Raw genomic sequence first — 15,340 nt, forward strand, 5'->3', positions numbered from 1 at the left:
CCCGGTACACACTACGAGGAGGAGTGAAAATAGCTGGCAGGTTAACATCCCACGGCCTGCAGTACGCTCGACCAACACAGAGGGCTGCAAGAAAACACCTTGGCTTCACTTCAATCAAGCGTATCACTGAGGTTAAGGTCCCAGCAGATGTGAGGAGCCTTTCCTCACCACCTGCAACTGCATCAGGGGCCGCCCCCTCTCTGGTCGCCAAATTATATGACTCCTTACCGGCCACGTTAGCTACAGAAGTTGCAGCGCCGCTATGAGAAGCCGCCCGGTGGTCTGCCCGCGCCAACAGGCTTGTCACGACCATTGGGCAGTATATCGCTGTTAGAATCGCAGAGCCAGCCCCCGCCTGGCAGCGGGGCGCCAACCATGGTCTAAAACTCCCATTTTGCTGACTACCGGCGCAGGGCGGCTGCCAGCGGTCACCGGGATGGAAGTGCTCTGGGTCAGGGTGCGGTGAGCCACCAGACATCGCTGACTGGCGGTGTTCTGGCTGTGTGGCCCCTGGCAGTGACTTGCTTGCAGGCTCCCCAGCCGATTCCGCTTCTGAGAAACCTGCTGCGCCCAGCGGTGGCCGCCCCGCGATGGTAGCCGTGATTGCCACTGGATGCTGGAAACCATGGGCTACGATGTCCTGCCGTTCGGCCTCTAGTTCGTGCCTCAGTTTCGCAATCGTGTACAGGCGGACAGGTTGTCTAGCACGGAAGGTGCCTCTGGCTGTGCGTGTCCAACGCTTCAATTCTCTGTAAGTTGGATCCGACCTTTTGAGTTTTCGTTTGCGTAATGCGATACTCTGTGCCACGAATTCGTCTTCAGTAATGTTTCCCCAACTCCTGATCAACCGTTCAAGTCGTCTTTCCTTGCAAAGGAATCTCGTTATCTTGTTACCGGGTGACTCTCCCTCTCGTTCTCTTCGTGCTCTTGCACTTCTGTCCGACACCTCGCAGTTCGCAGGTCGTGCTGAGTGTCTTCCATTCCACGGCTGACGCTCCAGCAATGCGTAAATGTGGTCTCGTTGCATAGAAGTACTTGTGGTTGCTGCAAAGGACACAGTGAAGCGGGGGTGCACAGCCTCGTGGGACGTCTTAGTCGAGCAGGCAACTACATGTTGTTACCGCATGCCCTAAGGGTGAAACTTGGGCAACATCCTGGAGACACAAAGACAACGCTCAAAGAGCTCATCACGTACACACAGTTGGCGTGAGGTTAACCAGCGCAGACAGATACTGCATGACAGACATGCAGATCTACCCGGTGGTGCTCACGTGTTTGCACTTGCTGTTGAGGCCTTGCCACCGCCGCCCCATCGTTGAGTAAATCCCTTCGCGTGGTACATGCGCCGACCGCCGCGAGCAACCATGTGGGTCTGTTATCCAAGAAAGCACGGACCACACAGCCACACGGAGGTAATGCGGCGTAAGGGGCGCACGCCTGACTTCAGATGTCTACCAACTGCCGTGACGCCGTGCTTGTGGACGCCCCCGTGATACGATTGCCGGGTAGTAGGGTCTCACCAGGCTCAGGAACGCTCCCGTCCAGCTCCGGGACCACTTCCGGAAGTTACTGTTGGGTACTCAGCGGTTAGGTGATTACCACCTTGTGCGTTTGGTGCATACCTCAGTACCGAAGCCCCCTTCTCTGCCACAACGGGAGAGCCATTCCCACCGTCAGCAGACTTGGTATTCACGAAATGCGCGGCGAAGGTGCCAACGACCGGAGACGTGCCCCACCCGGGAAATGCCTGGACGGTCGAAGCCAAAAGGTTTCGAGCATTCTTTGAAGGCCAGTTAGATAGCTCAGAAGGAAAAACGGATGTCTTTGGCCGGGTGTAAACAGTTGCCAACACGACCCCCAGCAGGGGCAGGTGAAACCCCATTTCTGCAAACAGCGGAACCCACCGGCAGGCGAAACTCGGCACAAAGCAATGAAGAGGGAAAGAAGAGAGTTCAGTGGTGTTCAAACCGGGTATTCCCACGTTGCACATCTTTCGGATGTGGAAGAAATATGATCTGCTGAGTAACAAAAGTGACAAGAATAAGAGCGGAGCGAGTCGTCACACACACGTCTCTATGCTCACAAAACCATCTGCCGCCGGCAGAGAGCAATCACCTGCCCGGTGCATCCCAGAGGCAACCCGCTGCACACCTCTCGCAAGCAAAGCGAGACTGTTCCACTCCATTATCAGCATGTGCGTGATGTTGCGCATGCGATGAGAGAGCCAGGCCTACCCATAAAAAAAGAGGTCCCAGTGCTTCCAAAACGTAAATGGGCTAGCACGATGACGCTGAAGCAGTGTTCTGGTCACCGCCTGCGCCTTCAACACCTACGCCGTAAAGGGGAAAACGCCCGAGGGACATCTCGTCAGTTGGAGGTTCCCTCGCGAAGCCCACGTAGATCCTGTTATTACATACGAAATCAGTACAACGCACTCAGGTGTCTGAGCACGAAACAGCACCCATACTCGAGAGAAACGTGGGGCAGTACAGTAGAAATAGATCAAACTGAAACGGATAGCGCGTCGCAGGAAACAAGGGGACTCGAACATGGCAACAGCTTTATGGAAACGGTGACTGCCACATCACACACGCGATGCAACACCGCGTGTCAGCGGTCTGCCAGATAGTCGAGGCAGTGTAGAAGAGTGCTAGCTTCTATAGCGTCGACCTGCAGTCTGTCTTCAGAGAGGGAACAGCTCAGCGCCGATTCCCACCTCCGCACATGAGGCGATGCTAATTGCGACACGGCGATTGAAACACCCAACACTGGTGTTACCCCAAGCACTTGACATGCACCTCCGGGGTGTGTCCCAGGGTACACAAACATGACGGCGTCTCGAATGCCTTCTGCAGACAGGCCTAGCAGGGTACCCGCGAGTCTTGCCATGAGCGGTGCTACAGCCTGAAGCCGCCGTACCCAGCCACCAGTCCACATCTGAGAGACGGATGCAAAGAGAAGAATTAGTGAACGCGGGAAGGCATGTTCGGTTCATTCTTTCCGGAACAGGACGTCTTTTGTAGAAGGGCGCTAGGGCCACACTGGGCCAGCTTCAGGTGGCGTGATACTTGCAAATGGTTAAACTCCATACGAATTGCTGTTGCAGAGATGCTACTGTAAAGGCCGGACTACAGAGTTTTCACACAGGGCGATACCGGTAGATGCCAACCAAAACTGTGAAAGATAGGTTCCACCACAGATGATAAGCGGTAGCCCGCGTAAAGCGAAACCCGCCGTCATCCCTCTGTCTCTCGGCCTTGCTGCCGACACACGGGCTGGCGCCGCAGCGCCACTGCCTCTCAGATATTGGTCCATGGATTCACCCATCAAGATGCGGTCCAACGCAAACTATAGCCCAATCTTGGCGCACAGAAGCAGGTTCCAGGATTTGATGACGCCCGAATAACTTAATCCCCTGGGAGCATCACACCTGGAGCGGAGACCTGCCCTCACCTTCGCCGATGTCTGCCGATAACGCCCCGCAGCGTTGCCGTGTATCATGGGTCTACGGAGGCCAGAGAGCCGAGCGGACACATATCGCAACCACAATGCGGCACGCGGTGACCCTCGGTTCCGATCGCTACACATCAGTATCGCCCGCCAGCAGGTGAACGTTCAAACGGCGGGTGAGTGCCAGCGCCGAACTCCGAAGTGGGGGGGGATGGGGGACGGAGCAGGGGAGGGGGGGAGGCCGTAACAACGCAGAGGGATACGTGTCCGTGCTCCGTGACTCGCCCCAGCTCCTCGATCGACGCGCCGCCCCCGGGGCACAACTGCAGTAGCGCTGCGATGTGTAGCCACGCCACACTAGGCACATGTGTTCAGCGATGTACTCTGCATTCCGAATCCCTATCTCCTCCATGCCACGGCACCAGCCTCCACATCCCAACGCGGACGCAGACGGGCACACCAGCAACCCAGCGTGGTCTGCTCCACCCAACTGCGCGGAGCGTTGCTCTGTACATCCGACGCCGGGGCTTACAGTTGTGCCACTCTGTGGCGCATCACTAATGGTCTCCCGCTTCGGGAGCTTCTCCAAACTTTACCTCTCGCACGACATGCTCCCGACGTGACAGACGTCACTTCCGGCTCAAAGGGCGAAAACCTTCATAATCCGCTCATGCTATTTGCTGCCTCGTTCGCAATTGCCGATGTGTTGGAAGCTGGTTCGTGCTTCTGGCTTCCAGAATAATCTATACAGGCAGCCCTAAGGGCGCTCTCGCTGCCAGCGGGGGTAACCTGTGCACCCTCTCTAATAGAGACAGAAGCCATCGCTGGAGTTCTGCATTCCACTAGAAGTCCTTCTTAGCTTGAAAGAATGTCTCCGATGGTCTTGACGTGTTTGCTTTGCCGGAAAACCAGAATACTAATAGGGAGGAGCCTTTCCTGTTTCTGTTGGGACGGAGTCCCTGCGTGAACAAGGACGAAGCGGAATGGGCGCGGGAGCGCGTCGGTATGGATGGTGCGCTGCATCATCGCGAAGCCGATGGAACTAGTGAAGTCGTTTGCGGACCGTCTAATAAGCTCCCGATGGCGTGCAGACACGCATGCAGACAGCACCTGTGTCCCTCAGACTTGCAGTCCATGGGTATCTGTGTTGGATGACATCTATATATCGTAGTTAGCGGTTGGCTTTCCACAGTTGAGGATCTCCGGCCTGGACAAACCCGCATAAAAGCGACAGGACACCGCCAGTGGCGAGACCAGCCTCTCGCTATTCGTAGTGTCTGATTAATTGAGGTCGAACGCCACATGCAGCGGTCGTCTCGAGTGGCCTGGTAAACAGTCGACTCTACCAGATGCGGCCCGGAAGCGCGGCCCCTAGTGTTCGCTAAGGGTCAGCGGCTTCGATGGTGGGATGCGGAGGCCTTTGTGGAAACCCCACAGAGAAGTGACCATCTCCTCTCAGTAGCGGCCGTACAGGCGAACAAACGAGGAAGGCCATTGTGGGCTGAGAGATCCAAGAGCGAGGAGCGATGAAAAGACGGTCACATGCCCACCATAGCTCTACATCGTGCGTGGAGATCCAGCACAGGGGTGTAGAAGAGCCTTAGGTTGCGGGCAGTCTGCTGACCACTAGGGCACTGCAATGCAGTTGCTCGCTATGAGAGAAGACTGAAGACCAGTCCGCGCAACGGTGATCGACTGGTTGTGCTATGACTTTGTCACACTTCCAGCGTCTGCGGATGAGAGTCAAAATCCATGAGAGCATCACCAGCTGCCTCGGGTGATGCTCATGGATCTCGTAGCGCAAACGACTGCGGACCAACCTACAAGCGTTCCGGAAGCAACTCGTGGGGGAGGGGGGCGGGGGGGAGACAATGCTGGCTGCGCTGGGAAGACGAGAATGCGCCGGAGAGGAAGCGGGACTACACCATGGAGGAATACTACCTACGGTTTCTGGTTTGCTACAAACAAGCTACCGTGGCGCATGCCGCGAATACTGTATGGATGCCGCCAACCTGCTACCGCGTGGAAATGCACCCTGATCTGGCCATGCGCCCTATAGTGACACACACCCGCGCCAAGGCTACACGTGGCACCTGACCCACTAACCGTGGATGTGTACAATTGAATTGACAGTTGCCCTCCGGCATCCAATGGAACTTGGTGCTAACTAACTCGCCAGCAAATCAACTGACGTATGTGTCTCACCGTCACTGGTGCACTCAGCAGAAACGGTTGCACACGTCGTTCAGTAGCTGATCAGCTCTGCGTCGGCATGCGCAGTACTGCTGGGATGAAACCGTACACACTTGCACACATCGAACGTTCGTGGCACGAAGAAACAACGTTTCTAACTGTGTTACTTCCTGCACATAGCTCCGGCCTCCCTCAAAGCTGCACGGCGCCGACAGTATGCGGGCGTCGCAAACTCGGAGCGCGATTCTTCTGTGACCGATCGGGTGACGGCTCGCTGAAGTGCTACTTCTGACCCGCTGAACCCCGTCTTGTTGAGAGGCTAGAATAGCTGCAGTTCGTCCTGAAGTGCCAGCTCTACGGCGGGGTACCGCCGTCGCGGTAGCTCGTTCATTGCGCATCTGCGCCGCAGAGGCACACCTGCCTTCACAAGCGTCATAGCGCAGGGACGGATGCGTTACACGTCTACCTGCTTCGACGGAAGCAGACCCCCTGTAGGTTCCGCATCATAGAAGAGCTGGAAAACGACACCCAGACAATTTTTTTTGGAACAGCAGCGCGCATCCATGCTGAGTGGGATGGTGTTTTTCCGAGCCGCATGCGTTTTGTTTACCGCTAGCTGCCGGTTCTCCGCGGTATCCTGCATTTTTTTCAGTGGGCGAAGATGAAAGTGACGTCTCACATTGCGCCGGTGATGCGCGTCGCTTCTTTGCCATGCCCTCACCTCTTTTTGTTTCTTCTTTGCGGCAGGGATTTATTCTAAGTAGTGAACCCTTTTCTACCGGGAGGCGCGCAGTAGGGCAACTCACAACAGGGCACAAGAGGGAGAGATTCAGGGAAGCTTGTGGATCTCAAATCGAGGGAGCACTAGCCGTGATAGATATCTGTCTCTGTCGTTCTCAATTATTGCATTTCTTTCCATTTCTTTTCTTTGCGCAGAACGCGGAGGGTGGCTGAAATCGCTTTTTTCCGCTAGGCAGATCAAGCAGTTCCTCTGGCATTTCACGGCAGCCGCGCTCGGACAAAGACACTGGGTGTCCGTCTCCGCCTGTTCGTTCTTTCTGTTGAAAGCGAAGGATATACAGCCGTGGAACTGTTGAGACTGTCTGTTTACCGTGCTGGATGTGGTATTTGTTGTGATTCCCGTTGGGTGGAACCTTCTTGATCTTGCTGAAGCTGAAGCGGCGGCGCCTGTAGTGCTCGACAGGGTTGCTCGCGACAAGCCGTGCCGATTTCTCACTCGGTAGTCCACTGATTTAGTCTCGTCTGTGAATGCAGTCTGTCGAGGCTTGCACGCTCGGTCCGGCTTCGCTTCTTTCGGGTAGACTTCGACGCCGTTCAGGCTTCTTTTCACCAAGTCGACCCAGTTCCCTTTCATTCTCGAGGGACTGTTCAGACGTTCGAGCACGGAGTTGTCTGCTGGCCATGTTTCTTCCTTCCTGTTGTTTTCACTCGGGTTCATATGGGATGAATTTGTTTGCGGCCGCCGGGCTTCCCTCTTCGGTCCGCCAGTTATCGTCTGCGGCACTCGACGTCTTCAGAGGCGCTTGCCTCTCTTGCGTACTTTCCCTGAGTGGTTTTCACACATTTGCCAGGCGTCAAACATCCGCTCTGGCTGCCCTCAAATGTACATGTCTGTATGCACGCACATGTTTCTTGGATGCGTATCTACACGTCTACAAACGCGTTTTTCGAAGGATCTCCTGTGCTGGTCGGCTCTTGGACACGGACGGTGGTTTCTTACGAAATCGGTCGGCGACCCCGGAAGGTTTTTCGGCTTCCCTGGTCGGACCAAAAGGATTCGCTGGAGCTTTCCGTGCCCCTGCTGCTAACTCGCATCTGCTGCGCAAGGGTTCGCCGTTGACTTCGCGACCTCTCGCGCAGCTTAAGTGTATCTTTCGTTTGTTGTCAAGGCGCGTCATTGCTGCATAAACTGCTGTGGCGCAGCTCTGAGTCTTCTCTCTCCTTCTGTGAACTTGTGTTTACGCCCCCGAGCTTGCCGGAGCGCATGCTGAAAAAGCCGCTTCGTGTGCGTGTCGGCAGCTGTGCGTGGACTGATCTCTTCTCAAGGCGAAAACCAAGCGGAGACAGAGCGTCTGGTTCTTCCATTTAGTCGGGCACAGGTGTGTCATGCCGCTTGTGAAAGGGCTTGTTTTCGTTGCTGGCACAGCCAGGAGGGCGTCTCCCAGATTCTGCAATGGATGAAGGACGCTTCATTTTCTGTGGATTCAGTGGCGGAGGGGGGGGAGGGACGCTAGGCACGAAGCTCGATCCGCATGAGGGAGGCAGCGACCGCCTGTTCAGGGAAGAGGGACTGCGCGAAGGAGAAAGGAGACACGCCGCCGATGGAGACAAAGCTTGCAGATGTATTGGAATAGGGGAGGCGTCCGCCATGCGCCAAAACTCGCTCTCTTCTTTCTCGTCTTCCCGCAGCCAACTCGTGGACGGAGAAGCGGAGGAAGAGGAAGGAGAGTGGAGCGCGACGAAACGCAGCGGATCAGGTGAAGGGGGGAGGGAAGACGTCGCACAGGCAGAGGGGCGCCTGTCGAATCCGCCAACGAACAGGGGCGACATCAAACGAGAGGAGACGAGCTCTTCACGTGGTAGTCTTTTCTCTTGGTCGTCTTTCGATTCCGCGTCTCCAGCGGCAGCGCCCCCACGCCCGCCGTGGCTCCCGACAACGTCGGGAGCCACGCGCGGCGTACCTGAGGCTCCTGCTTTCTTAAAAGAGGAAGTGGCCAGTCTGCTGTACCGTGCCAAAGTTTTTTCGTCGCAGCGTCTGCCTCACAGTCACCATGGAGCGCCTGGCAAGTCTGCTGGAGACGCGCCGAACGGAAGCGCTCCTCTCGTGACGCTCCGTGGCTCGGAGTCGCTGTCTGCTTCATCTCTGCCCTCGGCTTCGTCGCGCGCGTCGCGCTCGTATCCGTGTGCTGTCGCTCCCCCCGATGCGACAGCCTGTGAGGCGCATGGCTCTCTGGCAAGCGCAGATGGTAAACGCGCGGGTGCGTTTTTGTGCGCGGGAGAAGCGCCGGCACCCGCAGACGCATCCAACGCCCCCGCCTTTGCGTCTGGCTCGGTTCGCGTTCACTCCGCTGGCAGTTGCGCGCCTTTTTGTCGTCCGCAAGGGGCCGTTCTCTTTGACAAAGAAGACGTCAAACTGGAGTCCGCGCTCCACTCGCTGCCCTGTCCTACAGACTCTGCTGTTTCCCTCGTGTCTTCGTCGGCCGCCTACATGTGCCGCTACGAGCCCGATTTCGAGACACGCGCGCTGGAAGAAGGCCAGGCGTCCTCCTCCCTTCAGTCTGCGGAGGCGCCGCTGTTCTACGTAGCCAACATTCCTGTCCATCTGGCGCCTCCTGCTCACTCGTGTTGTTCGTCCCTGGATCTGAGCGTCTCTCCCTTTCCGTACGCGTACTGTCCTCCGCCGGAAGCTTCCCATGAGACTCCGCCTGACCTTGCCAGCGGGGGACCCGCCCGGGGGCGTCTCGCTTCGGCGCCTGCGGCCGGCTTTTCTCCGGGGCTCTCGCGCGGTCGACGCGCCGCGAGCCGCCGGCGGTCGTCGCCCCTACGCAAGCGGGAGCCGCAGAAGGCCGCAGGCGTGCCCCGTGCCCATGCGGAGGACAGCCTGGAGGCGCTGGCGCTCACTGGCGACAGGCCGCCAGGGGGCTGGAAGGGTGGAAAGAAGAGACGCGGGACGGCGGGGGCCTCCGACGGCGAAGGCGCGCCGGCGGAGGCGCCGCTCACGTCCCTTCCCGTCTCTTCGGCGTGCCGCACGCAGTTCCTCCCTCCCGAGGGCGGTGCAGACCAGGGACTGTCTCCTAAGAGCGACGGCCTCGCAGCGCCCAAGCGGAGCCGAAGAATCAGCTGGCGACCCCACGGGGGCACAGCTCTGCGTAGTGCGCGAAGAGCGGAACCTGGAAGCGGGCAGGACAAGGCGAATGCCTCCGAAGAAGGGCGCTGCGCGCTGCCTAGCGCAGACGCGCAGGGCGGGACGCCGTCGCCGCGGCGACCGCCTCGCTGGATACGCTTTTTCGCGCGTCGCCTCATCTGCCTGGGGCCGAGAGAAGGCAAAGACCCGCTCTTCTTCTCTCGAAGACAACATCGCCAGGCGCCGAGCGCCGCGAAGCCTTCGCCTTCGTCCGACCCGCCTGGAAGGTCTCAACGCGCAGAGGACCTTCGGGTTCAAAGCGTACAGCCAGGACCCTGCGCCGTTCACCAGTATCTGTTGTCAGAGTCAGCGTGTTTGGGAGAAGGATTTGCAGGGAAGGCGCGTGGCGGACAGAGCGACACGAGGGACGCAAGCGTCTCTACCGCGTCAGTTTCTTTTGAAAAGTTCTCGGGAGCAAGCGCTCGCCCAGAAATAGCCTGGGAGAGATTCAGTGGGGAGTCCTGCTCTTCACAAGAGGACGCTCGCACGAAACTTCCCGCGGGCGCATGTCTCTCTCGCTTGGCTCACGGCGAGAGCTGCGGAGACGTGGGTTCCTTTGCCTCATCGGGGGGCGGCGGGCCGCAACAGACAGACAACGCAGAGAGGCGAAACGCCGCTCCACCTGAGCAAGAAGAGACAGAACAACTCGGCTGCGTGCCGGAGAGCTGCGGCTCTGCCCTGCAGACGCTGAGGGCGAACGAGAATGGTTGGCACGACGGCGCAGGAGGGGGGGCTGCGATGCAGGGAGGGGTAGGCGAGTCCGCGTTCAGCAAGCTCCCGCCGGAGTTCTCCGCTCGGGAGCCGGGAATGTCTCTAGACCAGCGCGACAGAACCTTGGAGGCGGTGTACGAAGGCGCCTGCCTGGAGGCGACTCAAGCTGAGCGTCGACGGCTGTCGACCGCTTCGTTTGCGTCCCTGTCTCCTCGGCGGAGGTCCGACACCGACGACTATGTGCGGCAGGAGGAGACAGGGGGCACACGCGCCGCAGAGGGGGGGGAGGCTGGCAGGGGACTGCGAACTGTATCGCCGAGCACCGACAGCGAAGGGAAGTCTGGGCAGCAGCGGTACTTCGCGTCTCCGGGGACGTGCTCCACTGCAGTGTCTCCTGTGGCGGCGCGAGGCGGAGTGCCGGCGTTCAGCTTCAGGCCGCCGGCCGGCTCGGAGAGGGCGGGGACTTTGGGGGACGCGCCTGCTGTCCGCGAGCCGGAGTCCGTCTCCACGCGGCCGTCGCCACGAGAGACCTCGTCGCATGGGAGTCGGCGAGAGGAGGGTCTGCCGCAGTCCGACGCGCTGGTCAGTCGCAGGCAGGAAGGCAAGAGGGAGCGCGCCGCGGAAGACGAGCGCCACAACGGGGAAGAAGAGGGCAAAAAGGCCTGCAGGGAATTCGTCGACCGGTGCGTGGCGGCAGGCGTGCGGGGGGAAGCGGCAGAGGCTGCCGACTCTTCCGCAGCGCCTGGCCGCCAGCGGGAATGCGCGCCCGATGAAGGAAGAGCCGCAGAGGGCGGAGCCGCGCCAGTCTCCCCGTCGGGAAAGCAGGAGAAGGGAGAGACGAAGGGCGGCCAGAGTCGTGCCAGCTGCTTCCCGGGCTTGAGCAGACTTTCCTCCAGAGAAGACGTCGCGGAGTTCGTGTTAAGTGTTTTGGAAGAAAGGCGCGCCGCCTTCAATCTGAGGCAGAGCAAAGCGGCTAGTCTCCTCAGACGCCTCTCAACAGAGAAGAGAGACTCGTCCCATGGACAGGAAAAGGCCAGTTCGCTCCACGCAGGGAGGAAGACCTCCACAAGCGAGCCTCGCAGTCCAGGGGTGCAGGGTCAACCGGCAGCCCCTCTCTGGGGGGATGCTGCTGCGGGGTCCGAGCGGCAAGGGAGTGGCGGCGCTGACGATGACTGGGATCGACAGAGAGAACTGCTAGATTTGGCGGAGCTTCTTCTCGATGCTGCCTCCATTTGCATGAGCGAGGAATGCTCCGAGAAAGGCAGGACGAGTGCTAGCGAAAAGAAGACGCACTGCATGCCTTGCGTCTATGACAAAGACGGTCTCAAAGTCTGGAAGAAAGAATTCGGAGTCGGCCGCTTGCTTATCCGAGGTGAGAGGGCGTGGCTGCATGTGACGACAGAGAAGGGTGCCGAGTCTGTGAACAGTATCTGCGGCGGATTTGTGCTCGTGGGCGTGTTGTACAAATTCCATTTTCCGTTGTCTGCGACGAGTTCGTCCTCCACGAGATGCACGTCGAGTCTTTTTGTGTACATGTGCGTTCGCGTCCCCAAATCGTCTTTCCTCCTCGCGCTGGTGTGGCAGCACGGCCTCGATCCGGCCGTCTGTCTCTCTCCCGACGTGATTCTGCTTGTGTGGAGTCCCTGCATGCAGCTTCTTTCATGCTTCCCGTGCTTCCCCAGCAGTACGCTTCGTTTGCTTCCGACAGCACCCTGCGTGCGACGTGGGATCCCCACCTCGGCGGCCACGCAGTTCTCGAGACGCTGACGCCCCACATGGACATTTGCCGAGTTCTGCTCAAGCGCGTCGCCGCGATTTACCCTCGAGACATCGTGACGCTGCGCGCCAGGAGAACGTGGCGGCTGCCGCGCGCCGCCCACGAGCCTCCGGAGTGCGGTCCCGACGCCGCGGACGCGGCGCACAAGGCCCGAAAGGGCGTCTGTGCAAGCCGGACGAGCGCCGAGCCGCTCAACGGGCGTGAGCTGTCGCGAGATGGCATCGTAGAAAACGCCAGGGCGGAGCTGCAAGAGGGGAAAGAAGATACTCGACTGGTGTATGCGTCCTGCAGCTGCTCAATCGACCATCCAGATGCGCCTGAACAGTAAGTCGCGAGATTAAACTGCGAACCAGAGAAACCATAAGGTGCCCGCGCGCTGTCGGGTCTGTCTGCTCAATATCATGTCGCGGCACGACCTGCTGCTTCAGATCCAGGGGCCGCCCATCAGTTCATTCTGCTTCCCTGGATGCAAAGAATTGCTTTGCCCTGTTTTATTTGGCGCTTTCTGTAGTAGCAGCCACGTTCGCATGGACATCCGTCTCAGCGCCTACGTTGCGTCGCCCGTGGTGACGCCGTTCGGAGGTGAGTGGCATGCCCTGCCATCTGAGCGTGGAAAGATTGGCGGCAGGCGGGATGCGCAGTCACTCAGAGCTGTCTCCTTCCCAAACACACGCGCGCAGTGCTGCTCAGTGGCTGGCATTCCGCCCTTCGGCGCTCCAGCCGCAGAGTTCTCTCCCAAGCAGCGCGTCTACAGTTTAGCCTGCCGCCGCGACCGTGACGCATGTCTCAGTCCGCATTTTCTACCGAAAGGAAAGCAGAAGCCAGGAGGGACCTGCTGCTTCACCGCCTGCGCGTCTCGCTCTTGCGTCTGCTGTGCTTCCCTCCGCAGTGTGGACTGAAGTGACGCTGTTCAGCGAGGCCGACCCGAAAGGCTGGATCCCGGCAGTCGTCAGCAAGGCCCTGGCGGCGAAAGTTCTGCCTTCCACGGTGGAAAAAATGGCAGTGAACATGCTCAAGCACTAGTAAGCGGTCCGAAACATCAGTTTGAGGATGCCATGCGGCAGGTTCTGCCGGTGTGACAGGGGTCCTTGCGGAGGCGAAACGGTGGTTGCGCGGAGTGATGCTTTTCCATTGCAGCTCAATCGAACCGAGGCAGCAAAGTGTATTCTGTCGCCTCCCCCCTCTCACGCTGTCGTCAGTGTTGAGTTGAACAGAGCGCGGTTGCATCTATGCCCAATGGATTTGATATGGCAAGAAGGGCAATCAGCCACTCCAGGTGTCCGGTCTGGCGTGTTGTGCTCCAGCAACGTTTGGAGAATGCCGATTCAGTTCATGCTTCACAAATGTCTCCGCCTTGTCAATCGTGCATGCAGTGAAGGGAAAAGACGGATAATGTATTTTTGTATGTATGAATGGGATAGGAACGAGCAATGTAGCGCACTGTCTGATGTTCCGTGTGTTGTTTTTTGTTTTCAGCGGAGTGCCTTGGGACGGTTTTTCTGCCACGGGATACGCCTTTCGCCGACTGGCTGCCTACCGCGAGCAACTTTCCCGCGGGATTTCGGACGGGCATCGACTGTAACAGAGCCACTTCGTCAACGCGTCTGACGTCGGAAGCCGGCTGAATCGTGAAAATATGCGTTTTCTGTCGAGAACGTGGGGGAAGTTTTCTGGAAGTTATCTCGCGCTGGAGGCACAAACATGATTTGAGTCACGGCGCGTGAACAGGAATCTCTCCACCTTCCGGTGCATCCGCGTATTTTTTTCGCGGCTCAATGTTCAATACTAACCCCTAGGCTGCCACCTGCCAGAGCGGTTCGATCGCATACGGAGGATTCGCCAGGGCCCGATGGATCGTATAGATACAGCTGGAGTCACAGTGGTGATTTCGTCTCATGATAATCTGGGCATCCTCTTAACGCCCAGGCGGGGGTTGCGGCGCTCTAACTTTTTTCGCATGCAGAAATCATGTAGCAGTGTCAGACAATCACTTCTGCGGTGCCGTCATCCGTCATAGCATCATATTGCTTTTGAAGCCAACCGTAGCAATGAATTTCCTGTGAAGGGGCCATTGCGCGTAGACGCCAAGATTCCCGATACAGGAATCTTTCCCATCCACCGCGTCGTCTTGGCCGCTCCTCCTCATTTCGCGTTTTTTGAAGCAGCCAGTACGAGCTTCGCTGCGGCCATGGAGAAGCTGGTGACTTCTGGTTGCACTGAATGCGCTGCCTCGTGATAGTCACATAGAGTTCGTATATGCATAATCACTCCAAGGCCTGGCACGTTCGCTGGACCTCTCGCCCTCTCCTGTCCGGAGGCGCGCAGCGTGTTTTGCTAAATGCGCGACTCCACGGAGCTTTAGCCGAAACGCAGCCTCACTACGTGCTGCTGATGCCGCTAGAGAGGTACAGTATATAGTCCGTGCCAGACGTAGAGAAATATAAACGCCGGCGTTTAGCATGTTCGGCGGTGCAAGAAGTACTCCATTTGCAAAGCTCACACTAAATTTCGAGGTTCCCCGACGCGGAGTGCCTCGCATCCAGAGCAGCAGGAAGACTTCACAACACATTTGTCGTTTTGGAGGTCTGGTTGTCGACAAGCTGCTTTCACAGCAAGTTGGCAGATGCCCGGCCTACGAAGAGTGGGGGGTGCGCCGCAGATTTGGCCTCGCTACCCTGCCGCTGTGACGGGCTGCCGAGCTGAATCGTCCACACGCAGGAAGCGACGTCAGCTGGCGATACTGTACACTGTCCTCATGTGGAAGCAGCCACGTTTTAGACGGTTGCGCGGCCCAAGTTCGGGATCTTCTCACGGCCGCGTGCGACGAAGGCGTCTCTGGAGGCTTGACTGCACGAACTGCATCTTTTCTACGCGTTCTTCAAGTGTTTGTTCTGGTGTCAGATCACCCTCTGATTAGTGCACCTCTCAAGGCCTCTGACTGCACATTTGAGGAGTTTCTTGTAAGCTCATTTCGGCGATATTCGAAGCCGGTCTCCTCACATCTGCAACAACGAGCAAACTGCAACATTCCCGTTTATCTGTAGGACTGCCTGCCGGCAAACCAGTATCATTTTCAGAGCGAACTACGTTGAACCGACAAGCGGGCATCCACCCGTGTGTAGTTCTGCACGAAACGGCCAACCCCAGCAACTTGCTTCTTCTTTAGCATGAATACTTGTGAGGGTGCCGCATATCGGCCGAAGAGCGAGAGGGCAGCCAATGAGGAACCACTGTCACCTCATAAGGGTACCGGCGGCAGGTGTGGGCAAATGGCGAGTGGCTTT

At 58.2% G+C, this 15,340-nt stretch overlaps 1 protein-coding gene across 1 annotated transcript; it reads left to right on the plus strand.

Moving 5' to 3' along the window:
- Positions 1-8,032: 8,032 nt before the first annotated feature.
- On the plus strand, positions 8,033-13,638 carry BESB_036600 (uncharacterized protein; the record flags this gene model as incomplete). The annotated part of the gene is made up of 6 exons (XM_029362246.1): positions 8,033-11,651; positions 11,933-12,170; positions 12,294-12,380; positions 12,568-12,638; positions 12,946-13,078; positions 13,533-13,638. The coding sequence occupies 6 exons, from the start codon at positions 8,033-8,035 to the stop codon at positions 13,636-13,638; spliced, it is 4,254 nt and encodes a 1,417-aa protein (XP_029221211.1).
- Positions 13,639-15,340: the final 1,702 nt, after the last annotated feature.

The sequence above is a fragment of the Besnoitia besnoiti genome, chromosome II, assembly GCF_002563875.1.
Source record: "Besnoitia besnoiti strain Bb-Ger1 chromosome II, whole genome shotgun sequence".
In the NCBI taxonomy this organism is placed as follows: Eukaryota; Apicomplexa; class Conoidasida; order Eucoccidiorida; family Sarcocystidae; genus Besnoitia; species Besnoitia besnoiti.